This window comes from Anarhichas minor, unplaced genomic scaffold (genome assembly GCF_050575085.1).
Source record: "Anarhichas minor isolate MPS153535 unplaced genomic scaffold, ASM5057508v1 ptg000016l, whole genome shotgun sequence".
Lineage (NCBI taxonomy): Eukaryota > Metazoa > Chordata > Actinopteri > Perciformes > Anarhichadidae > Anarhichas > Anarhichas minor.
Window position 1 is genome coordinate 3542126 of NW_027466462.1, and position 26489 is coordinate 3568614.

Genomic DNA, 26489 nt, shown 5'->3' on the forward strand with positions numbered 1-26489 from the left:
TTGTTTGAATGCTTGAGCCTTTTATTCATGCAGAAAGAAAGAAGGGTTATATGTGTAGAATATATGTCGTGCTAAAAGGATTCGCTCCATAAAACACTCTTATTAAGGCACAAGGCCTCAAAGACAGTCCAGCTCCTGTTGATGTCACTTGTCGTATCGTTCCTTAAGTAGCGTTACAGCGATAGAAAAGAAAGCTATAGATATGAAATACAGTCAGATGTATTTGCGATCATGCACACAACAGGACTCCCTCTGTGTTACGGGTACTTCATGCCTCACTGTCAGCCCACCAACCAGAGTCTCTTGACACACACAGACGGTGCACGATAGTTGCACGCTATGTCGTCCCAGCACTTCTCAGCTGCAAGTACAACACAAAAAGGTGAGTCAGTGAATGTTACTCAAACTGTTTCATGTGACTAATTATTATTGATGGATGAAGTCAGCTAACACTAGAGTCACTAATGCAAATCAAATCATTGTCAAGCCGTGAATAATGTAACACAAGAGGTCCTTGAGATACAAGTATGTTAGAGAGCTGCTCATCTAAACAACTTCACACTCAAAACTTCTTTGAGAACTAAACAACAGCCAACGAGTGTGAAGTCGATGTGATGAGCGGTTACCAGAACATAACTACATGCAGTTCACTCTCCTCTTATCACTAGTATCACTCCTACAACAAGCACTGTGTTGTTTTACCTCCATAATTCATATGCAGACAATGCTGCTTGCCGCGATAGTTGTTAGGCTCTCCCTTACACCAGTGCACGTAGCTGAAAGAACTACCGTCACTCCACAACCATTTGTTCTCCTGGAAGAAAGAATAGAATCGAGTATTACAAGAAATAAAAGTGTTCAAGTTATTTGATTTAAGTAACTTAAGATAAGCTAATTGGTCCCCAGAGGAGCAATCCATTTGTTGCAGAAAAGTAATAATAATAATACAATTATAAAGTATATAAAATAATACAAATAGTAATGGAAAGAGCGATTTTAAGAAGTGGTCATGGAACTGGAGTGGGGGGGGGGCAAAAGAGAGAGAAAGTAATATTATACCTGTTAATATAATATGGTAAAGTTTCATACATAATACATAATAAATAAATATGGAATGAATTATAATAATATATAATGGATATTATATGTATTTTGTGAGTAATATTTGCAAATGGGGCAATGACGAAATAAATACCTCTTGTGCATCAGAGCCTCCAATCCAGGTTGATTTAGACTCATGACTGCCGCTCACGATGATCCACTGAATATCATGGTACTCCAGGAAGTTGTGGACGGATGCAAGGTTTCCACCCAGGGACTCACAGTTTTTCTACAGTACGAGAGAGAGAGAGAGAGAGAGAGAGAGAGAGAGAGAGAGAGAGAGAGAGAGAGAGAGAGAGACAGACGAGTTGTTAAACACCAAGTCAGTCAAACATGTCAAGTCTGTGTGTGCAAACACAATGACATTGTTGTAGAAGTGTCCTACGTCAAAGCAACAGAGATTTATTATTTTATATATTAGTTATGTATTTGACATATTTATGAATAACAGTAACACGATATTGTAAATCTGAAACAGTCTGAATCCTCTCCCCCTCTACAAAGAGATCTGGTCAACTTTCATTTGTATTCATATAAAAGTAGATGCAAGCGGTTTTGCGTGTGTCAGGCAAGATTCTCAATTTCTATTGCTGAAGTTAATTTGGCTGCCACTCCATGTCCGTCTTTAACATGCACAGAAATCACAGTGTCATCCGCAAACAGTTTCTTCAAAGCCACCAGCATTACCTCAGCTGTAGCCCAAGTCATCGGTCTTGGAATGTAGCGGAAACAGCGACCGCTGCGCTCAGTCCAACCGTAGGAACAATACACTCCTCTCTTCACCAGATCGCTCTTTGCTGAGAAAAATAGAGTTTGGTGGATAATGTGGAGTTCAGTGAAAGTCTCTTCATGTAGAATATTTATATTAAATCCATTTATTTTGATGGTACATAGATGCTAAAACATGATATAACAATATATATACAGTATATATGTATATAGATATAATATATATAATACATTATGACGCAATGCACAACAAAGTAACATGAGCGTAACATAACACAACGCAATTTAACACATTATAAGACAACATAAGATAATATAACTTAAAATAACATAATGTAACTAATGCAATTGTTTTATTTCATTGTGTTATTCTATGTAATATTAAAATAGAGAATCAAACAATAACAAAATAACAACTGTGTTGGTGAAGCATCTCAGCAATCTATTGAAGTGAAAATCTAAAAGCTACTCACCTGTTTGGTCGTTTTCCGGCATTCCCTCTGGAAGAGCTAGACAGTTTGACATTGCAGTTATTGATCTGGATTATTGCTGTTCACTGACAATAAATGAATCTGTAACAGTTTCTATGTATAATACTCACCAGCAGCTCTAGTCAGAGCAATCATGGCACAAACAAGTGCAGACGCAGTCAGCGTCTTCATGGCGAGGGCAATGAGATGATGCAGATGCTGAGGATGAAGACAACAAAGACAGACAGATTACTTATAGGTCTGTAGAGAACAATGAAACACACTGACTGTCAGAACAGTGAAGTCAAAAGATGATGAGAAAGTTTGCAGCAAACCTGATACTGATGTCTGTAGCTTCAGCCGTCCTGTGATGAGGTGCAGAACAAGAGGAAGACATAAATAGCCTTATCTTACCATCTCTCACAAAGACGGAACTGAGGACAGATGTGGGACTGTTGTCATACACAGAACAACATTTCTTAGTTATTCACATACAGAGAACTGGAGAAGTTGCTATGCTGACAAATTAAGAAAAAATCTTCACCAATTTCACAACACATGGTCAAACCGGAGGAGTGTTGCAACACACAGATAGACAGATAGACACTTTATTGTCCCCATGGGAAACATGTGGGCATCCAAGACATGCAAACAAAATAAAATAAACGGCAAAGAATAAAGCTGTACAATGACGCACACACACACACACCTTGAGGCATCAATGGTTTGTAGCCTTTTTGCCGATGACTTTCACCGCAGTCTGAATCAAATGTGATAACTCTGACTTATATATGTGGTCATTCCATATCTGATTACACTCTCCACAACACCCTGACTGAACTCAAACTTACCCAGTCTACATGCATCCTCCAGTAAAGTACTATCAATGTGGACAACAAGATACTTAGAGGACAGGACTTGTGTACATGGCTGGTAATGTATAACCACTGGACTGTGATCACAAACGTCTTTGGGATCAAAAATATTCTCATGTTTTGTTGTACGTTTAAAATGAGGTGAGTTTGTTGCACCAATCAACAAACTCCTTTACATCTGGAAGACACACGTTTGTATCATCAGGCCTACAGAGCAGACTTAGCACAGCAGAATCATAGAAGTTTGATATCATAACTGAATCTTCAGATATTTTATAAAAAGACATCTTTTCATACAGTCATTGTTGTTTCACGTCGCAGTTAAATGAGAAGTTTGTACTGAGAAACCTTGAAGCACCCAAAGCTGTTACAGTGTGATGGTGATGGAGATAAAATGATAACTCTGATGAAATCACACCTCAACTTCTCTGTTGAAGTTATTTTCAGAATCTTCTACTTCTTTGAAAGGCTCTGTGGCAGTGAGATACCGAGCTGTTGGTTAATCGATAGACATCTGCAAGTCATGTTGTAGAACACACAGCAACAGTAGTTCACGTCGAAGGCTTCTTTTTAGCTCTCTGGATGCTTTGTTGAAGACAAGATCAAGCATGCTGATGATTTAAACTAAACATTTTTCACCATGAACCATTGATATGCAGCAACGTATTCCTGAGGTCTTGTTGCTGCAGTGAGCTTGTCAGGTTTGGTGCCGTCACGCCTGAGAACAACACAACGTGCTCAACATCCGTATTTGGAAGCGTGCAGAAATGTTGCACAGAAGTACTCAACTTAATAATAGACAATAGACTTTTGCATGACTAAAAGTATAACAATAAATCGAATTAATAGTATTATGATAGTAATTTAACTTGACTGTTGGGGCCTTTCTCTGGACGTATGCATCACAGAGGATAAAAGAATGTATTGCAGGAAAACACAAAAGTATTGTGAAGGATCACTGAAGTAGAGATAAACAACGGTGATCTTTAGTGGCTCTGTACTTAGTTTTATTTCTGACTTACCTGGTATGACATTTTCAGAAAACAAAACCAAAACTTGTTTTCATTTGAAAGGCAGAAATCTTTTTTTAAAGTCACGCAACAACAGGTAAAAGTTTCTGACGTATTGTATTTCTACTTGAATTCTTTTCTGTTCTTATGCTGATGAAATGTTTTTCTGAAACCTAACTAATTGTTTTTTTACCGTAATGTCGTCCTGGAAAAGTTTCAGAGCGAAAATGTGTGTCCCTGTTGAGATTGACTAGAACCGGAAACCTGTAATAAAGTTTGATTTGATCAGATCAAAAGAGATCACGTGATCACTGAATGTTACAACAATATGTTACCAGTGGAGGGCAGTGTATTTTATACCTGGGCCTTCAGTGCTGTCCTACTCCAGTTGAACCACCTCTTAATAACCTCATTATGTAACAGATTGTACATGGACACAATTGCAGCACACAAGATTCCAGGAACCGTTGGCTTTTATTATAAACTTAGCAGGTACAGAGTGTTACAGCAAAGTCTCTAGCAGAGCAACAGAAACAGCCGGCAGAATTAATCCAGGTCAGGAACAGAAGGCTGGCGAGTTCACCGGGAGTCAGGCGGGACGGGTAGCTCAGGGGCAGGAAGGGTCAAAGCGCTGGAAAGTCTGGCATTCAATAGCAAAGAACAATCTGGCAATGAGCGCCTGGGAGGCAGGAGTCTATATAGTGGCTCGATTAGTGATCAGAGGCAGGTGAGTGAACAGGTGAAGGGAGTTCAACTGATGAGGAGGGAGTGGCTGACAAGTAGACGTGTTCGTTGAGTTGTAGATCCACTCGGGTCTCAGCAAAAGTTCTCTAAAGCACCGTAGCTTGTAAGTGTCCTGCCGTGCTATGGTGTCTTGTTGCTGCATTGGTTAGACACTTCAGGTTTTTCACAACAGTCACGCTAGCCCACTGACCAATCAAGCTGCACGTTAATGCTGATGTACTTGTAGGCCACCCAGAAGCTCTGAGCACGTCAAAGAGTACGCCCATCATGTCAAACTAAAGATCTGATTGGTTGAAGACTATGACAATCAACAATATCGTCCCCATTCACTGAAATAAATCAGGTTCATGATGTGACAGTTGGATAGTTCGGTTATGTTTAAGAACAGGTTAAAGGAAAGAATAGTTTGGTGTAAAACAGGCAGAAAAAAAGAGAAGACCACTCTATGATTTAACAGTTTATTAACCCTCAGAAAGCAATCATCCGTTTACATAGAACTCCATAAATGTGATCTTCACAGATGAGGATTTTACATGATGAAAGCATAAAACCACAACCAGCTATTCAACATAACGTGATACAAAAGAAGGCAACATCTTCCATTTTGAATATGTGGAAGCAAAATCAAACCAGCATGTAAATTGTTGTATTTATTCCCATTCCAACCACACAATGCACCCCTCAAAAGATGAATAAACAATCGATATTTAAAGAGAAAGACAATACAACAACTTCAGAAAATAATAAGTGATCATTCAGGTGTTCTTGGATCAGAATAAGGAGACAGAAGAACCTGGTACAGGGTCACATTCTTAGTTATCTTGTGAAACTTTGTAATAAACTGACATGTAGCCACTTTCCCCAATATAAAGTCTGCTGTTGGAGGGTCTGTAATTTCACGTCTCTGCCCCTTAGATTGTGATTCCTACGTTTCCCAGAATGCAATTCCATAAACCCAGAGGATAAAGATACAAAAGTCACACCACTGCAAACAACCTGAGTAAATATATAGAAGGCCCGTCACCAGTAGATTGGGTTTCAACGCTTAGTGCAGATGAAATTAAACTCCATGGAATCACGCTTTTTGGACCACTTATGGTCTCCACTTGTTTCCATGGCTCCAGACATGTCACATTCATCCATCTCACCGTTAGGTTCCCAGTAGTTGTACTCGACGGCCTCGTCAGTGATCCAGAACCAGAAACCCAGAGTGCAGGTGTAGCGCAGTCCCGTCCAGACGTGGGTACTGTTGGCCTTCTTGGCTTCCTCTGCGACCCATCTCTGCTGGCAAAGGTTAGTGATGGAGACCAGTTCACGGTGGTTCTCTCTGCAGTAGGTCACGGCCTGCTCCCAGGTCTTGCTCTCATTGATCAGGATCACTTCATGTGTCACAGTAGTGTTACAACTCAGCTTCGAGGCTGCAACATAAGGGAGACAAGACGAGAGATAACAGTAATAAATATACATTTATTTAAAGAATACAAACTAAACTAACAACCAACCAACCAACCAACCAACCAACCATCCATCCATCCATCCATCCATCCATCCATCCAAACAAATAGGCAGCCGTGTCAGCCAAGGAAGAGGCAGCAGAGAAGAGGGCCCCCATCCTTGTTCAGAGGTGGGTTTATATAGCCATCAGCATATCAGGCTCAGCTGGGGCTCATTAGCTGCTGATCAACATCCTGAAAGAGAGAAGACAGCAACCAGGACTGTCCTGGTTGCTGTCTTCTCTCTTTCAGGATACAAAGAGAGAAGTATTGCATTTGATTTTGTATTGATACAAAATCAATATACATTTGATTTACTCATATTTATTTTTCATTTTGCTGTATTCATTGTTCTGAATGATCTTTATCCCTTTAGACTGCTTCTTCTGCTGCTGTATTGTGACATGTGAATTTACCTTCTTGGGTTGTTGTTGGGGGAGCAGTTGTTGTTGTTGGGGGAGCAGTTGTTGGTGTTGGGGGAGCAGTTGTTGGTGTTGGGGGAGCAGTTGTTGTTGTTGGGGGAGCAGTTGTTGTTGTTGGGGGAGCAGTTGTTGGGGCAGTATTACACAAATTGTCTGAACAACAGGATGGTTCACTGCTTATGCTTCTAGCACTTTGCATGAATGGAAGGCTACCCAGTCTTCCAGCAGCTGCACACAGATTTGAAGATGCACAGCCAAAAGCTGGAGAAGTGCTGGACCCACTTGTCACTGTAGAGGAAAAATCATCGTTTAACTACACAGCCTTCATTGTTTTAAGTTTGCTAATTGATTCAAATAAGTAATACCACAATGTAGAATATACTTAAAATATCAGAAATAAAAGTATTTTCACTTTGTACGTGTTTATTACTCTACTTTGAATACTATTGAATTATGACACGTAACATTTTGGGAATATTACAACATCAAAACTTCAGTGTATTGACTTTTCTTGAAGTATAGTCACTATAACTGTCATATGAATGTAGTGCAGTAAAAAGTACAATAATTACCATTGATATTGAGTGGACTATAAGTATTAAGTAGCACATCATAGAAATACTACAAATACTATAGAACAGCAGTTCAGGACATGTACTTCTTTACTTTCCTCCACTGGTTGATTTTCCAGATCTCACATGTAGTTGGTTTGAGATACTTTAAGGTTGTAAAATACTTTCTGGAAACCCCGTATCCTTAAGACTCACCATTCGCTTGAAAGCAGCGGTTCTCCCCCTCCCGACATTGTACTTTAGAAGTACATTGAGAGGTTGTGAGGTTACAGGTGAAACACTGTAGGGCGTTAACTGTCTGAACAGGAGGGACTGAAAGAGAAAAGAACATCATTAGTTTGACGAAGAGAGAACATTTAAGCTTCACAGAATTGAAGCATGTCAAAGTCTATTCTGTATTTTTTCATCTTAAATGAGGTATTTATACATCTGTACTTACACGGTAGAGTTTCTGTGTTGCAATTATCTGTGTTGCAGTACTTAGCAACTGCACTCAAAAAACCAAAGTTGAATGAAAATGTGTGAGAGCCTGTGGCTGGACACAGGGAGGATGATGCACACGCCTTGAATACTTGCTGTGCTGGAGTTCCAGATGAATTGGCTACAAAATAAAAAGTTGAGTTTGTCAATATTACTGTAAAGAACACATAACTCTGCAGTACATTTATTTCACTCAAGAGTAGAACATGGTATAAAGAAATGCCCACCTCGAATGGAAGCTGTTACACACATCGTCTCTGAGGAACATGTGACTTGCGTTGTGTTTGAACACTGCTCATCTGTGCAATTCTGACATTGAAGTGGCCCATCTGAAATTGGGAGAAAAAATTGTCAATGAATAATGATCACATCTCAAATGTCAAATCAAATATCTGAAGTGTATTGATGGTTTGTAAAGACTGAAAAGTCCTCTTCTTCTACTTCTTCCCCTTCTTCTGAACCAGGATTGTAAATAATATGAAGTTGTAGTTTCTAAAAATGGTTTAAGTGTGTAATAAACACGACTTGACTCTTTACTCCACCACACGTATCTACTGTATGTACTTGCACAGCCACGTGTTGTCATGTATATTGCCTAAGAATTGTAATGTATCAAATTGCACACAGACCCCTAAAGGGGGGGTCATCACAGTAGAGATGGACACAAACACAGGATCATAGCAGCAGCTTTGTTGTTGTTCTCTTGATTGTTGAGAGCACTGCGCTCCAATACGACCACTTTAAATCTCTGCCTAAATGTTTGGTGCTGATGATCTTTAAATGCCTTCCGCCACTTTTAAGGAACATTTAAGGGGCTCCATTGTTTACCTGAAAATAGTAATCTTTGTGTTTTGGTTAGAATGAGACGTTTATATCTACACACTGAGCGGGGCCCCAGTTCCTCGTACGTGGTTCAACTAAGTCGATCAAATGTCCTATCAGCCAGCTTAAATTAACCCGATGATTGAAGTCAGGCTATCTCGGTTTCTCAAAGGCTGATCCGCGCTCAAACAATCTCGTTAATTCGAACCAGACTTCAGTAATCAGGATAATTGCGCAATAATTCAATCAATTGAAGCAGTGAAAATAAATAGTGTGTGATTCTCTCTATTCTTATGAGTCCACCTTAATCATTTTCTACAATAATGATATGCTGGTGTACTAATAACACTGTCATATAATTATGAGTGCTTTTAACCCTCATGTATGCAACGCAGCCATCAAGACGACATGGGAGCAAGTAAACACTAAGCACACACACATTACTCAGAATGGTGAGTCAATATGTGCCATGGTGATGTAATGAACACATCCATAAGTTTATTAAGCGCCAAATAAACTATGCATCCAGTGTGTGAGACATCAACGCTCGGCTGCGGCGTGTGGTGTTCAATGTATGCTCCAGAAGGTCTGTAAATAAATGATTCCTTGTCGGCAGAATGGATAGCGCTCGTATAGGAAGTCATCATGATGTGATAACGGATCTTGGCGATGTGGAAGAACTCTCTCCCTATAAAACGCTAATCTAACTAATATCGCTCCTTCATCAATGGGATCTCTGAGGAAGGGAGCTGCCATTTTTTTTCCGGCGGAGTGGCAAGCTTATCCAGCTAACTTCAGTTAGCCTGCGCTGGAGCAGCTTTGAGTACCCGACCGTGGTACCGTAAACACAGAGGGGACACCGTTGCTGTGGTCTCCAGGGACGGAAAACAAAAAGACGGGAAACCTCTGTTGGTCTTGATTCAACTGGTTGCAATCTGCAACTTCACCACTAGATGAAGCCAAAAACCCTACACAGTGGACCTCTGAGTGACATTTTATTTTAGAGCTAGCAGCGTCATAACAAAGTCTCTAACATAAACAGGATCAACATGAAAAAGCAGATGGAGCTCGTGTACATGTAGCAAATAAGTACTCACCGTCATAGCAGAAGAAGTGTTTTTTCTTACTGCATTCATCGGAGCTCCATTTTCCATTTGACACAGTCATAGCACATTTCTTGTTGTCTTTATCTTTAAATTGTTTCCGATCCCAGGATCTGAAAGAGAAGCTACTCTCATCTGACCACCTCCAGGTGTCTCTGAACAGGCCGATCCAAAAGTATCTGTCATTCTGAGGCTTAATCTTCTTGAATTCTTTGTCATTTAACTGTGTTAACTGTGTGGGTCCACTGACCAGGTCAGTGTGATGTTCTCTGCAGTAGCTCTGAGCCTCTAGCCATGTCCTCGATTCGTCAATCAAATAGTATTTGTTTTGATTTGTTTCTGTGGAATGAACAGAACAACCTAAGAAATACACATTTTCATTAGTTATTTCCTCTCATAAAATAAAGTCACTCACTTTAAACATGAATTAAACACGTGAGATAAACATGTGAGATAGATTAACATGATTTCACTGCAGGTTCAGATATTTAGATGAAAGTGTTTGGGATAATAAGGTGGAACACATCATTTCTTGTAGAATATAATATAAATAAAAGTAGTCTATATTTGATAAGGATTCATTTGTGGATTTTTTTTTTATCCCCATACCTCCAAAAAAAGATGAAGTATATGTCTACATGGAAAACTATTGTTAGACAGGTTGATATTCTGTATACACATAACATTATTAGCCACATATTCTCACCATTGTAGCAGATAAATGGATGTTTACGATTACAAGGGACATCGATCCATTTGTGGTTGGATTTATCCACTCTCACACAGTTCTCAGGATGTTTTATATCATTCGGCTCATCACCAGCCCATTCTGTCTCACTATCATTGAACTCCACCCCTGGCAGAGACCAGAGCCACGTCCTGTTGACATTGCTTTGGTTGTGCAGTCCAATCCAGGCTTCACCTTGATTCCTTTCATTGAGTCTCCTCATATCTGTCATGTCAAACACTTTGGCCAGGTCAGTGAACTTATCTCTGCAATACGTTCGGGCTTCCTCCCAGGTCTTCTTCTCCTCAACAAAGTGGTACTCGTAGAGGCGACACAGACAGAAGGAACACTGACCTGATAACAGAGATAATAAATGTGTTCAGTACTGGAGGAGAGAGAATAGCAAGAATGTTATAAAATGACATCATGCCCCTTCATTTAAAATGGGGCTCTGAGTGCACTTAAGCAGTGTGAGACGTACAATTGTTTTTAGCTGAAGTGATTCTAGCTCAAATAAATGAAAACAGCAGCAGATGATCCACTTACCCATCAGAATGAGCACAAACAGACTCCACTGCATGTTTGCTCTGTTAGATGAAACTGATATTTTAGTGTGCAGTGAACCAAACACAATTATTTTAACAGCTTGTCTCCATCTGTTTGTTCAGTTATAATAAAACACACGACCACTCCCTCCAGTGTACAAAGTTAAGTCTGATAAGGAAGAGGAATGGAAGGAAATATGCAAACTGTAGTCAAAACAGAACTAACAATATGCATGCAATAATGTTCTTCTATTTATTATCCAAGGTCACTTATTTGAATAGTTTACAGATAATACAACAAACTAAAATGAATGTTTCTGTGTAAGCTTGTGATGTTCTGGTATTTGCTTCTATTATCAGAATTATTGTCATTTTCTTCAATGTACAGGTGATACAAGGAACAAGAGGAACACCTTGTGAGATGCTGTCGGTCACGACAACGTATCAGTCAAATCAACGGACTTCTGACTCAATGTCATGAAACACTACACATTGTACTGTGAGCATTTATTCTAATTGATTGCATTTCATATTCAGGTGTTCCTGTTATTGTGTCCACCACTTGTTAAAGCTAGAAAATTACGTATTTTACTGCAAAGTTGCAATTACAGTTGTGCTGTCGTTATGAATCATAACATAAAGTCTGGTCAAGTTTCTGTATTATGAGTGAACAAACCCGACTGTAAGTTATATTTCGTGTCATAGGAGGAGTAAGATATGCTGCTAATTAGTATTCACTAATACAACAATATAAAGAAATAAGCAGATTTGTTTTGTAAGGCAAATAAAAAAAGTCAAAGTTTCAATCTGATTTGATGTTAGATTACGTGAAATATAAACTGAAGAAAGACAATGTTGCACTGTCCACCTCTGCACAATAAACACTAGATTAAAATGACAGAAAATAATCGTAACTTACATCTTGTGAGTCTTCCTCTTAGACGCGTCACGCTGGTGTCTCTCCTCACGTACTGATGAAGACTCACACATCAACCAGGCAGGTGCTCTCTTTTAGCCTCCTGAACGCCAACATTTGAATATTGAAATACAGAAGTCGGAGACGTCCATTAGAGAGGAGAAAGGATCCATTGATGACAAGTCATTTACATGATGTAACAGGTAAACAGAGGAACACACACTTCCCTGTTGACCGTCCAACGTGCAGAAAGAACGGCGTCATTCCAAAGAAATCTACTCATGAGGAGAATACTTCACATTTATGTAAACTGTTCTGAAAATACACAAATATTGTTTTGCCAACAATTCAATTTCTTTCTTTCTTTTACCATGTTTAACACACGTTCTGTCTCTTTTTGAGCTCCTTATATTGTAAGTGTGGCAATATCATTTCCCCAAGTCCTATAGTTCCTGATGGCAGGTGACTTTTTGTGTGTGGAGCGGGAAACAAGCAAATCATTTAGATGTTTCTTTTGTTTTTTTCCACTTAAGGCTTAATATTTAATTCACCCTTTTATAGCGAGGCATGTATACAAGTCTACAGAGCTCTCTTTCACAAAGTGGTACTCGTAGAGGCGACACGGGCAGAAGGAACACTGACCTGGTTTTCATGGTGAAAAAAACATCACATTTACATGAGCATAACAACACTGCACGACAAGAATGAAGACTCTTACGTGACGAATGAAGATGTACGTGATGTTGCAAAAGGCAAATTAGTGCACGCTGTGGTTTGCAGTGAACACAAAGAGTCCTCGTCTTTCCCCCCCTCTTTCTCTTATCTGAATCACACTACCATGGACATACTCATGGTCTGATGGCTTTTTGTTCATGGTTTTGTATCCCAGTGGACATCAGACAGTGTATGGTATTCATCTCCTGATGCTGACAGAGGGCTGCGTACATGTTTCACCATCTGTATGTTATTCATATACGACAAAACCTGAAGACTAAACTTGAAAAGAACAAGATCAAGACCACTCATAAATTCATAGCTGTGCTCTATTTAGACGCTGCATGGCTCTTAAAAAAAACTAAACCGCTTCCCCATGAGTTAAATGATCATACACGCTTTGGCCTCTTAGTTCCAAGCAAGATAATTCTTATCTTAATCTATTCGATTATTTTATAAGCATACAAGGTTTAGAAACAGGATAAAGAAAATGCAAATATTCAATTGCAAAACTTTTTTTCAAAACTACCCAAATTATTGCTATATAAACTTTAAGTCAACCTGCAGTCCATTTACTTTTAAATATTTTTTCAGTTAAAGACATGAATAAGTCAAGAGATCAAGTTTAATCCAAAAGATTTTTCCTCAGAAACTTCAAAAGTTGAAGTCTGGTCCGCACAAATAAACAACAATTATCAAGTGTTATGCATTTAATGGCGAACGAATGTTGACGAAGTTATATTATAGTGTTATTTATTACCCAAGTTACATTCATGTTACATCTCTCCCAGTTAAATTGCAATAAATGATCTTTGTTTAATATCCACACACATAATAAGATAACATTTAAAATACAAACTTCCAAACATGTGATGAAAGTCTTGCTATCATTCAAAATTTTCATTCTTCAAATTCACATTCTTCAGTTTCATTCAATTGGCCGTTTTCACAGCAGCTATTTTGACATGTCATCAAAGGGTAAACACAGGTGGTGCATTCAGGGAGGCCGGAGCCCTGGTGTTGTGCTGGCTCACTGACGGTGACACAATCAGTTACACCTGTTCACCCTGCTGGCACATGTCAACATGGCTGCTGTGAAAAGGGCCTCAAGTCTCACATTTGCATTCAATAGTCTCACAAATAATTAAAAATAATTAAACAATTTAATGGAAAATTGACATTATGGAAGGAAAGTCTGAGAATATTGAATGAAACTGAATATTCTGAATTAACAGACCATTTCTGCATGAAATCATCACACATTTTATTCACCGATACTCCTATATAGTAAACATTCACTAGTTTACATTCAACTGAGATTTTGGGTATTTATGAGTCATGACTGACAGGTGTCCTATTGCACGAAAATGTGCACATGATGCATTGAAACATTGCAGTGCACACGTCATGGATACTATACTTTTCCATTTTAATGTGCACTAATTGAAATAAATGATTTCATATACCACTTTACTTATTATACTTATAGTGCTATTATATAGCAATTATACTAATCATCTCTTCGCTTAGTAAATAGCACTTCTCTTGCAGAAACAAGCAAGCTTTGAGAAGCTCATTTCTCAAAACAAAGAGAACCAAGAACAGACCCCTGTGGGACACCTATTCAAACTCTAACAGCACTTGGAAACTATACGACCAGGGTTCTACCAGAGATAACAATAATACCATTCAATGAACTGTTCATCCAGGCTACAAGGATAGTTCTCTTTTTTCAAATATTACATTTATATATACTTTATAATATAATAAAAAGGGAGTTATTCTTGGAAACATCCTATGCGAGTGTTCATTCCTTATTCTTGAGTTTCTTTCAATAATTGATGTATTTCTTGTAATTTTCGGAGACCTTCACTTCATTAGTTTTTAAATTGCATGAGCAGAAACACTATATACAGCATCTATATATACAAAGACGAGTGACAAATTAAAGGGAAAAACCTGAATAAACGGCTAGAGATACCAAATTCAGATACTTCTAAGGCTGTAATACATGACACAATCAGTCTGTAGCTGATCTCAGGCTACTAGTTCAAAGACATTCTCTTTGGGTCTGGGTGCGTCTTGTATCGTTTTCTGTTCCAGGTTGTGGTTCTTGCCTGTAAGCATCACAGGGGTCCTCCACTCTTCCTCTCCCTTTGCTTTCACTGGCAGCTGTAGCCGAGTGTGGCCGACTACGATGGCATTGACATCCTGAAGATAATCTTGAATGCAAGTATCTGCATTGGTGTTATCTTCCACCATTGCCTATAAGAGCTCTCGCGCTCTACACATTTTCTTTATGTTCAAATATTATAGAGGTTTTTAATTTTAACCCTCCGCTGGTACCAATTGTGCGAATATTTTTTTGTTTCTTACTTATTAAGTTTGTGTGGCTTAATTTAGTGTCCATCCCTTAATAAAATCTGGATTCATTGGCAGTAGAAAGTGAGCACGTTCTGCTGGTTTCCTCGTATCAACACCGCGGGGCAGTGGAGGCCACAGGTCAGAGTATCCAGCCAGGCCATGTACAGAGCACTGGTGCAGTCTCTGTGTGGCACAGGAAGGCTCCTGAGGAAAGAAACATCACATTTACATGAGCATAACAACACTGCACAACAATAATAGACTAAAAGACTCTTATGTGTTGAAAATGTTGCAAAAGGCAAATTAGTGCTCTAAGCATCATCTGAGCACTGAATGTTCTTGCTTTTGACTATTTGCTGTTCGTCCGTGTATTTATGCGGTGACACTTTTACCCCTCGTCAAAGAGATTAAAAATCTCAATGGGATTATTCGAGCTGAATAAAGGTTGGATGAAATAAACAAAACAAATACAAGCGTTTAACCCTATTCAGCATTTAGTAAATGTTTATAACACACTATAATGTAGTTGTAAGCACACATACTTGTTTATACATGTAAAATATGTCTTCCATGTAACAAATGATGTCCTTATATCTGCTCACAGCTGCATTATAGGGTTTTATAAAACCTTTAATACATGTTAATGTAGCGCTTATAAATGCTAAATTGTATCTTATTTTTTAAAATAATTTTCCTCCAAAATATCTACCAATATCAAAAATACTGACCAGTTTGAAGTCAGAGGGGCAGAGTCCCAACATGTCATTTGTATTAAATATGCAGAATTTGCAGGAAATGTAATGAGTCTTGAGATCCTCGTTGATCATAACTGAACTGATCATGTGAACTGTGTACTCACACAAGCACGAGAGCAGCGTGTTGAGAATTCCTCCGGATGATCTCATTCAGCCTCACTTTTCTCTCAGACTGTGAATGAGAAATTCATTTGAGACATTTGGAAGAGTTTATTCACACCGAGCAGAATCAGATTATATTTTTTTCATTGCTCCCAATTTACACGAGAACAAGGACAACAAAGTTCAACAAATAAAGGTAAAGAATAGAAAGTAGCTATTATGTAAACGTATATTATTCATATATAAATATAGTATACATAAATACTGTATAATTGACACCAATGACAACAGCGACAGTATGTTTGTTGACCTGAATGTACACACACACACACACACACACACACACACACACACACACACACACCTTAAGTTTGAAGGCCTCAAACTCTTTGTCCGATATTTTCCATGGGGCGCTTTGTCTCAGTTCCTGAACTGAGACGCCTTCCTGCTGTTCATCGTGTAGCCTGAAGGGGGCGACACTGTCCACAAACCTACCGAGGCTTCGAGGCGGCAAGAGCAAAAGGACAGAAGTCAGCAAGCGATGAAGGATAGAGATCAAATGTATTGAAATTACAAACGACAGTCAGAAATGTATAATTTTTATGAGACTATAGCATTTGTTTGGGAGCGGAGCAATCCATGCTTGTCATCTTGAAAAGCAACACTTTTTGGTGCCAGAGTCAAAACAAATAGAATACTGCACATGGTGCCTTTCATTTTTTGTAATTTAATTGTTTAAAATAAAGCTAAACCCAAAACAGTGAGGATGACAGCCTTTTATTACAGACTGATCCCCTCCTGTATCAGTGCAAATGTTCAGATTTCAGTGAATGTTATGACAGCGAGGGTGTTATGGAAATACTTTTTGGCGTTTGGATGCCTCTCGCTGTCCGTCATCACTGTGACGTTGTTAAAATCCAAGCGAAACCTCTTCAGCAGAGCGATCATCCTAAAAGAAGAGACAGTCAAAGTATCAGCACACAAACACAACACACTGATCTATAACTATAATGTACACGACAGTGTCATTAGTGTACACAATAGTGTATTTTGTGCAATGGATTGCACAAAATACCCCAGAAATCTACCAGATTACAATCTGCAGCAATCAACCTGCATGAAAAAACATATTAATATCAATAAAAAATAGGATTTAAATGATTTGAAAAAGATACAGTATAAATGAAGATCAAAGTCCTCACTGGACTGCAGACCAACAGGTGATTTATTCCAAAATTCGACACACAAGATATGAAGTTTTACTTTTTTTCCAACATCACATGAAAACCTACTCGTTGCGGCCTTCCTCCATGTTTTCTTCATCTCCTACGATGAAGACCCTGATCTTACTGCGGTGCCAGCGTTTCCTCCTGGTGAGCAGGTAAGGAACCAGCAGAGTCAGACCTTTCAAAGAGAAGAAGCGGATCGGTTATCACGCATATTAACAACAAGTCGACTCGTGTGCCGTGCTTGCTTTGTCAGATCTCACCTCCGTCGTCAGCTATCCAGTAGACGTCGATGGTCTTCTTCCTCTGGTCGTTCTGAAACACCGTCTTGTTCTGATCACTGTCGCCTCCATCGGAGATGTCGTCCGCTGTAACAGAAAGAGGAGGAAGAGTGAGGCGGGGCGGGGGGGCAATATTCATGATGACTCTGAGTCTATGTTCACAAGCCAGCCTCTAGCATTGTCTGTCTGCTAATTGGTGCCGAGCAGGTCGTGCGCAGTGGGTTTTTAGGGCTCTTTCAGTACATCGCTAAATCTAGAGGGTGATGACGTCAGGTATGTGTGACCGACCGAGGGAGCGTGTCAGTAAGGAAGTTAATGAGTAACTGAGGAAGGGAAGGAGTGTGTACTTTATTATTACTGCGTTTGAATCACATAGGAATGACTGCTGTAATATCAAAAAATATTATTGTAAATCATATGTAAATACTATGCTCACCCGATTCCCTCCCAGGAGATTGCTGGTCGTCATTTTCAACAGATTCATCCGGCTCAAAGCCCTGGTTCACTGGAGGAGAGGCAATACATTCCTCATCATCGTCTTTGTTTTGTTTTGTTTAATATTTGTACTAATATGTTATGTTGTAGGAAAGCATGCAGAGGAAATAAAAGACGAAGAGATTACGAAGTCTGGATTTGAAACCTTCAAAATCTAACTGGTCAGAGACATCCAGCCCATCCATCATCCTCAAGATACACAAACAGTAGTTGGCGTCAAAGGTATCGCTGGAGAAAAGAGAGAAGGAAGTGAAAATGGGAGTTTTAAAATGGAAATGGGGATGCAAATTAATAACAAAATTAATCTTACTGCACCTATAGAGGCTGGATTTTAGTTTAGCAACAATGAATTTTCAAATAGTGCAATATTTCCTCACACTGTAGAGAGCTGTGTAATCTTTCAATGCCACTAAAAACCGAGAGAGTCAACTGCTTTATTTAACTTTAACTACACTTACTATATGGTGTTGATATAATCTTCAATACTTTCAGGTGAACTGTCCCTCCAGTTTGACTTGAAGCCCAGGACCAGAGTGTTGGGCTTCAGCTTGCCAAGACCAGAAGCCTTAAAAAAATAAATAAAAACACAAAAGAGACAAAGATATTATGCAGGTATTCCCAGGATGATCTAATGTTTGTAATACTTTGCACCCAATAGAAGGCGTGTCCTGCAAAACAAATGAGAAGACGTCTAAATAGTAAAAAGACAGAACCGCGAAGATGAGATGATGGAACTTGTCGACATCGGGATAAACTCAGTTAATGTGCTTTGTTCCCCACGGATTTAAACACATGCAGACGTTTCACCTGTAGCAAGTGTCGGGCTCCAACTCTGAGGCTGTCGGCAGTGAACGGAGTGTAAAAGGAGCGCACCTTCCTCCTGTTCATCCACTTCACCAACAGATCTGTGGCGTCCTGCGGCCGAGTCTGCCTGTCGTGCTGCTAGAGGGGTCGGGAATTCAATTACGTCTTTGACATGATATAATAATGAAAGACGTAAAAACAAGCTAACATGACCTAACATGATAACATGATTAACATAAAGGGTATGTGTCATCTCTCATATATCACTGACCATGATTATGTCTCCACAGATCATGAGGCTTATGTGTTTGGTGAAGGAGCCGACGAAGTCCACCAGTGCCGGTCGCTGGTTTGGTGGCCCAGTCAGGACGAGGCATTGTGGTCTGACGGAACACAGATCAGACTCCAGTTCAAAGATGGATGAGACAAATGCCATAGACAGAGGACTGTATGCTGACACGTGAGAGGAGGATTACTGATGCATGACATAACACTCACCTAAAATTCTTGACGTGATCCTCGACACCAGACAAAGAAACGGAGTACGACAAAGCCATGTTGTATGTACCGGCCTGCACTGACGAACCCCAGTTCACCTCTGAGGACACCGAAAACACACACACACACACAAGTGAGGTGTTTAAGGAAGAGCAGAGTTAGCGGTTGCTGCCTTTTAGACCATACAGTGTGTTTTGAACTTACGGGGCTTTTTGTAGTTGACGTATCCAAAGAGCAAGAAGATGATGCCGAAGGTGGTGAGCGCCGCCCACCAGGTGAACATGATCATCAGCACCACAGAGACCACAGCTCCAAACAGAGCTGTCCACTTACTGTAGTAGTGAAACGACGGCCTCCAACCTAAAGGGGGGGGGGGCAACAATATGAAATATGACTTTCGAGTGGCGCAAGGTGACCTCTCACATGACCTGACTCTGTCCAAGACGTTGACGATTCTTTTTTATATTTCATTGTGTAAGGGAGGGAGATTTGTTTTATGCTTTTTGAGATTGAGATACCGCTTTTTCTTTATACTTTTAGTACGTCCTGCTGCTGCCCCTTACAAAGTGTGTACTGTTGCATGCAGTATGCATTTAATTGCTCTTGAGGATTGTGGGTCAGAATAGTGGTGAAAGCGTGCACGCTAGCTTGCATGCTGCAAATTGCGACCGGAATTTGCAGCATGTTGGTTTCTTTTAACCACGACGGCAATGTTTCCGTAACCTAAATCTCGGCCATAGCGGCGACTGGACACTTCCCATGGGTTGTTTTTTGGAAGGCCGTGACAAACAGGTAGCTCACCGGGGGAGTTGGTGATTGAAGCGTAAAAGCAGCTGAAGTTGATGAGGCTGTAGGAACACAGGAAGAAGTTGGAGATCAAGGCTGCGATGGTGTTCAGCTCAGCTGTAACGATGAAGGAGGGAGAAATCAAAAACGCATTGCACATCCAGAGCTAGATGAAGGTCATCAAACTTACGAAATTTCTCCTTACTTCAATATTTAATCATTATAACAACAAAAACACCTTATTGGCATATATAAACAAATATGTGAATTAATAAAAACAATAAAGTAAAAAAGCAACAGTATTAGATTGCACCCACCAATGAGAACGAAAGCCACAGCGATGAGGTAGCAGAGTACATAGGCCCGGAGGGGCTCCTCATTTTTCCCGTAACCCTTTGCAAAGAATCCAATGTACGGGTAGATCTCGTCTCTGCACAGACACTGGCAGGCAGAGAAGGCAGACAATATAAGCTCATTATTTTTGTTTCATTGCTATCTTCGATGACAGAATTGCATATTTTTGTACGTAAAAGTGCAATTTAGAACAAAGGCTTTGTTTCTCACCTGAAAGACTTTAGGGGCGGAGACGAGGAAGCCGAGGGCAGACGACAAGCTGGCTGCAAAGACACCGGCAGTGATGAGGTAGGAGAAACCTGAAACTTGGCCCAGTACCTGGTTGGAATAGAATTAACATTATCATATTTTATATAACTATTTGTGAACAGAGATTGAAAACTGGCTTATTTTACAAAGCCAGTCTCAAACCAGAGTTTTTGATTTAAAAAAAGTTAAAATTATATTTTGATTCTGTGAACTTGATACCTTTGTATTGTTGGCCAGACCATATTCACAAGACTGCGACTGGATGCACTTTGTGAAGTTCCAGCCCAGGTTACATCCCAGACCCACGCAGCCGTCGGTGATGTTTCCAGGCAGAATGTCACTCATGTTCCCGGAGGCGTCCCGCAACACACATGACCCTGGAGGAGGATGAAGATGTAAACATTATAGTCCTGATGCAATGTCCAAAAAAAGGAAAAAGATAAAGCCCTCTTTTCACAACTCCAATGATTACTTAAAGCTCTTTCACATCTTGGATGATTCTTTGTAGACTAAACACCAACTGGACTTTATATTGGCACCATTATGAGTTAATGTTGACCTCTGTATTTTACCCATCCCAGCATATTAGGAGCAGTGGGCTGAAGCGCCTGGGCAGCGATTACGGGTTCTGTGTCTTGCTCAAAGACACTTCGGCACAGGACACATATAGCAGCCAGGGATCAAACCACCAACCTACCAGACGACCCCCTCTACCCCATGATTCACGGCCGCCTGCCCTTAATATGAGTGTTAAATCCTCAGGCCCCATGTCTTCTGTCTCTCCTCCCAAACTACCAACCACCTCAAATAATCCCCACCAGTTCAGACAATTAAATCAAACCAAATGAGAAGCAAACCAATTCAAAATGAAAGCACTGTTGAATGAGTAGCTTACCAACAGTTACAGGGATAATTATATAGCTGATTGTAGTCCAGAAAATGGCCATGAGGGTGCCTTTGGGGATAGCAGTAGCAGGGTCCTGCAAAAGGAAATCGTACACAGGTCAATATTTTGTTGGTGCCTGTGATGTAAAAAAAAAGTATCTTTATTCTTTCTCTTCATACTTTGAGGTCTCCTGAGATGTTGGCCCCAGACAGGATGCCAATGGCGGACGGGAAGAAAATGGCAAACATCTGGAAAAAGTCGTCCTCAGGTCTTCTCCAGTCTGGCATCAGGTTCGATATGAGGATATCACCTGGTGACAAGCAGAAAGAAAAACACTCTACTGCTCTCTGATAAACTTAAAGATATACACTTTAAGGATGACATGATGTATTAAAAGGCAGTGTGTCCCGAGAAGCCTGAACATACTACGGTATCCAAAGATGCCCTGGGCTTGTTTCTCTTGAGTGGCGGGTAAGAATGTGCCCACCAAGAAGTTGGTAAACGAAACCAAGATAACTATAAAGAACAAAATCTGGGCCTGAGGAGACGGAGACAAATGAGAGAGAAGGAGAAGAAAAAAGAAAAAACATATGAGTAAAAGGTAGTCGCCGAATAAATTGAGATGTGTCAGGATGTGCTCACCTTGGACTCCCATTCCATTCCAGCCAATGAAACGAGCAGAAGAACAGTCACCGTGATCACGCCCACAATGCGGACGTCATTGATCGAATCGACCATGACAACACCAAACTCCTACATTCAAACAACCAAATCATTCACATAAACACAAGAAACCAAAGATGAAATGTATATAGATTTAAGTTTGGGTAAACCTTGTGGGGATCATGCTCATATTACAATACTCATTTATTAATTTCATGCTGTCAAATTCTCCAATACATGGTGGCCAAACTACGACTAGTGGTCCAACAGCAACAGCATATTATTTCCAATAAATTGTACTGTATTCACACTGCACCTCTTAGATTAAACACTAGATGTCGCTGCAATTTTGAACATCTTACTTGACCTGATTACTAGTCGATGAAAACGTTTACCTTAGTTGATTAGGTAAACATGGCAGAAAAGAAAAGACGGAAGATGGCGAGTAAGAAAGCTATGTTTCTAGCTTAGAGAGCTAAAATGGTAAACTGAAAACATAAGAAAGGTGTCATGTTTGTGTCATCAGGGATTCTTGCCTTGTCAAATATCTGAACCCTCAAGGGTTACGTAAATTGAACTATCACGCATCACTTTTTCGAGCCATAATTACCTGCATTAAATCACAGACCACCTCTGCAAAGCCAACGGTGTTGAGTGCACAGGCCAGGGCGTTGGCGAAGGAAAACACAACCCCAATTGGACCTCCAATTTCAGGGCCCAGAGAGCGGGAGATCATGAAATACGCCCCACCTGAAAATTACATTCGATCAAAGGAAAAAAAAAAGTTACACAGAGACAAGGTTATCATAGATCACTGTAGATCAGTAGTTTTAAATGAGGCAGGAAAAAATACTAATCAATAATTTATTATGTTATAAATTTACATATTCATTTTGTTCCTTTGTATTCAATCTGTTTTAGTTCAAATACAAGTTTCCAATTTTTGAAGGTCCAATTAGTTATTTTTAATTGAGAAAAATAGAAGTGCATCACACATTTAACACATGAACCAATGTTCATACACTGGATAAAACCAACACATTACTGCAAGCATCCTCATGTCGGATGTTTTCAAGCCTTAGCGCTCTTCGAGTGCACGACGTTGCCCGGACTTTGAGACACAGCAAGTGACTGACCTGAGGTCACCCTCCCGTTGGTGGCGATGGCAGAGATGGAGAGGGCAGTTACTGAGGTCACCATCACAGACATCAGGACAATAAGCCAGGTCAACACTGAGATGAGACAAATTAAGTTATGCATCATTACTATCAGGTTTGAGGTTTCATGGCATGTTTCTCCATCTTTGCCAAAGAAAGGCCTGTTACTGCTACTTTTTGGCCTCTGCATGAGCAGATGGATGTACTTTACATGCATCATTGCCATAAAACAGTAAGCATGTAGGCCGGTAGACCCGTTCAGTGTCTGTTGGTTGTAGCGTTTTCTAAGGTGGAAAACAAGTACTGTAAGTAATGTGCATGAAAGAGGTGTTGAATCAGTTATAGTCATCACTGACCACTGAAAAAACAACTTCAGGGTTTTACCTGAGATAAAACTCTACCAGCAATGTGCGCACACTATTCTCATGCAACATAATGCGTAAAGGTAATCTAACTAAAGTCATATGAGAGGGCGAGCGTGACGCAATGGACTGTTACAGCCAGAGAACAGAGGAGTGAAAGGGACTAATGTATGGAGGGATGAATGAACTCACAAATGCCGGCCTGAGATGTGATCCACGAGAGGCGGAGGAACAGGATGACTCCCCAAATATTCAGCATGCAACGAACCTGTGACGAAAGTACGATAAAAACAGCTGAGTAAAATATTTGTTAAGATATGTCAAGTGTTATGTAGACTACATTCAAATACAAGTTTTCTCACCATGACTCCAGTCACCCAGCCAAATCTAACAGGACCTTTCCCCTTAGCTGGTGATTCTTCATTCCCTCCGTCTGGAGCACTGCCAACTCCTGAGTCTATATTGGGAACCTCGATATCCGCCTCCGACTCCTGAGAAAAATACATTTCATACAGTGAAAAACATTTTTTTAAATAGCCTGATGATAATGACGGTGTGAGTGGAAATGTATTCACAGCAATGGTCTGCTAAGTTAGATGATGCAAGTTGCCTGTGAGCTGGAAAACTTACCTCAAATGACCTGCGGAGAACCTCAAGAGATGGACGGCTCCTCGACTGGCGGTTTGGCAGTGTGCTGGCATAATGCTCCAGCTGTGGCACCAGGTCTATCGTGCTGTAGACGGAAGATCGCCGCAGCTCCATCCTGGAGCCCTGTTGCTCTGATGCACTGTTGGATATATAAAATAAAAATAACAGCAAATATTGCAGTAAATGTTGAAGGTAATTTGCAATTGTCATGAGCTGCAGTCCCTTTAATGGCCACTAGACGCTGCTAGATGCTGAGAAAGTATTGTGAAGTGACAGAAAAAGCTTTGCAGGCATAAATATACTATCTTTATGACTTTGGGAAGTGAAAATGGACACGGCAGTAAACATCACAAACCTTGAATCCGTGTCCGAGACAACAATGGTTGGAGGAAGTTGGAGGTTACCATCTCTAACTTCACCCGGGGCCAACCCATCACGTTTGGATGTGAACTGCCCCATCGGCACGTCTCACTGATTCCTGTGAGACAGAATGGGTAAACAGGGCTGACAATATAACGAGCAAATTATGAGAAAACTTGTTTTTACAGAAATGATGAGATGCCACCTTGGTCCTCTAACAGTGACCACGTCTTTAACTAACTGTTACTAAGTCACATTGGTCTCACTTGGTCTCAACTGAGGTGGTTTTAGTTCAATCTTGACAGGACTGATAGGTCACGCAAAAGTCAGAAGTGTTGTTGGGTCTCTTGGTAACTCATGGAGGCAACGAAAAGGTTTATTCCATTCACATTCGTTTTGTTAAACAAAAACACATTCATACTCCCAACTTGTCAAATACCGCTGCATGGTCAGTGGCCCTGAGTTTTAAACTATTACCCTCTAGGTACCCCTCAACTATTTTCGATGTGTCATGGATGGCGTGTTGGTTTCTACTCGTTACATGCAGTGTCTTTTCAAAATAAACTTCCGTGTGCAGGAAAAGTGTCAGTTTTGTAGGTTAACTTTGTTTTAAGGTTTATTTTTGAAACAGAAATGGATGGTTGGGTTTAGGAAAATATTGTAGTTTCGGTTAAAACAACTATGTTCAGTGAAATAATTCAGTTTGTTATGTAGCAGGAAGGACACTAACAGCGGTCTGCAGGGTGAAAGTCCTTTGTTCGTTTTTTGTTCATTTTCAAACTTGTAGTCTTCAGTCTCAAACAGCACTGACTCGAGTGACATCAGTTGAGGCAATTTGTCATACTTTGCGCAGGAGCAACAAAGGGCTTTATAGAATTATTTTCATGTATGCAGCAAGAACTGTAAAAAGACTGACGTGTAAATTGATGATCAGCGCAGCTTTAAATACATCTAGTCTCCACTGTAACCCTGTTGGTCTATTTAAGCTCGTACGTGTTTTATTTCACTGATGCTGATTCATACAGTTCAATGAACTCTTTCTCGTTTGACTAATTACTGATGAAGTGCAAGTCTTGAATGCGCGGCAGTATGTGGGTGTCTTCTGTTCTACTGAGCTCATCTATGAGGCACCTGCACAAGGAATGGAACATGTGCAAGTCTTTAATAATCTGCGAGACAAATGTCCCTGTACGCATTTCTTTCAAGTAAGACAAAGATACATTGTTATAGATTGTTGCAAATATAAAAGATGTAATATATTTATCATAATATTGTAATAACCTATAAATGAATATATCAGTCGGCGTCTGGTTATATTTTGATCTAAATTAATGTATATGCATGCATTGATGAGTGGGAAGTCAAACAGTGAAAAGAAATAGTAAACTCACAGCAATAACTGAAAGTATATTAAACCATGATACACATTTAAAATATGATTAAGCCTTTAAATGATACTGACATCTGAAAACAGTTAATTAGTAGGCTATTTAGAAGAAAACAAGTTTACAGTACTCACCAGGTTTTTCCTATTCCAGATGAATACGCTGTTGTCAATGGATGAAATATGTTCCTTTGATTTCACACTGCGACTCTTTACATTTATACCTTCACGGAGGGGACATCCCCTCCCATCTTACCTCACCTTCCTCCCTTCCCTTCCCCTCACACACACACGCACCTCTTCATTATTTACACTAAAAGAAATGGAAGATAATATCACGAAAGGTCATTTTGTTTTATTCTGATGTCTTAGTTCATGCCAAAAATTCTGTT

The 26489-nt window shown here is 40.0% G+C and overlaps 2 protein-coding genes across 3 annotated transcripts; both read right to left on the reverse strand.

The window, feature by feature from the left end:
* LOC142950869 (ladderlectin-like) lies at positions 1 to 2675 on the reverse strand. The gene is made up of 7 exons (XM_076092533.1): positions 2636 to 2675; positions 2432 to 2519; positions 2304 to 2339; positions 1789 to 1898; positions 1196 to 1330; positions 703 to 814; positions 1 to 361 (listed from the first exon to the last, which is right to left on the reverse strand). Exons 2-7 carry the CDS (start codon positions 2490 to 2492, stop codon positions 282 to 284), a joined length of 534 nt encoding a protein of 177 aa, XP_075948648.1. The 5' UTR covers positions 2493 to 2519; positions 2636 to 2675; the 3' UTR covers positions 1 to 281.
* Positions 2676 to 15152: 12477 nt separating this feature from the next.
* slc12a10.1 (solute carrier family 12 member 10, tandem duplicate 1) lies at positions 15153 to 24812 on the reverse strand. Of its 2 annotated transcripts, none has more exons than XM_076092469.1 (27): positions 24709 to 24812; positions 24336 to 24492; positions 24068 to 24187; positions 23898 to 23973; positions 23323 to 23418; positions 22797 to 22936; positions 22166 to 22276; positions 21950 to 22061; positions 21703 to 21833; positions 21533 to 21617; positions 20857 to 21014; positions 20599 to 20706; positions 20352 to 20475; positions 20050 to 20151; positions 19453 to 19608; positions 19249 to 19348; positions 19022 to 19133; positions 18754 to 18888; positions 18405 to 18511; positions 18092 to 18174; positions 17888 to 17956; positions 17434 to 17538; positions 17237 to 17348; positions 16807 to 16893; positions 16309 to 16444; positions 15947 to 16014; positions 15153 to 15291 (listed from the first exon to the last, which is right to left on the reverse strand). In XM_076092469.1, exons 1-27 carry the CDS (start codon positions 24810 to 24812, stop codon positions 15153 to 15155), a joined length of 3033 nt encoding a protein of 1010 aa, XP_075948584.1. The 2 variants fall into 2 exon arrangements, with proteins under 2 accessions (XP_075948584.1, XP_075948583.1); XM_076092468.1 differs by having other exon boundaries at positions 24068 to 24193.
* Between the last annotated feature and the right edge of the window lie 1677 nt (positions 24813 to 26489).

Excerpts from the sequence above, each read along its gene's own strand:
- LOC142950869 (XM_076092533.1), bottom strand. The coding sequence starts at position 2,492 with ATGAAGACGCTGACTGCGTCTGCACTTGTTTGTGCCATGATTGCTCTG. Across the intron at positions 2,340-2,431 it reads TGCTCTGACTAGAGCTGCTG|CTCTTCCAGAGGGAATGCCG; the intron begins GTGAGTATTATA and ends CAAACTGTCTAG. Across the intron at positions 1,899-2,303 it reads GCCGGAAAACGACCAAACAG|CAAAGAGCGATCTGGTGAAG; the intron begins GTGAGTAGCTTT and ends TATTTTTCTCAG.
- slc12a10.1 (XM_076092468.1), bottom strand. The coding sequence starts at position 24,812 with ATGGGGCAGTTCACATCCAAACGTGATGGGTTGGCCCCGGGTGAAGTT. Across the intron at positions 22,277-22,796 it reads TGGTCTGTGATTTAATGCAG|GAGTTTGGTGTTGTCATGGT; the intron begins GTAATTATGGCT and ends GTTTGAATGTAG. Across the intron at positions 21,618-21,702 it reads ACATCTCAGGAGACCTCAAA|GACCCTGCTACTGCTATCCC; the intron begins GTATGAAGAGAA and ends TTCCTTTTGCAG.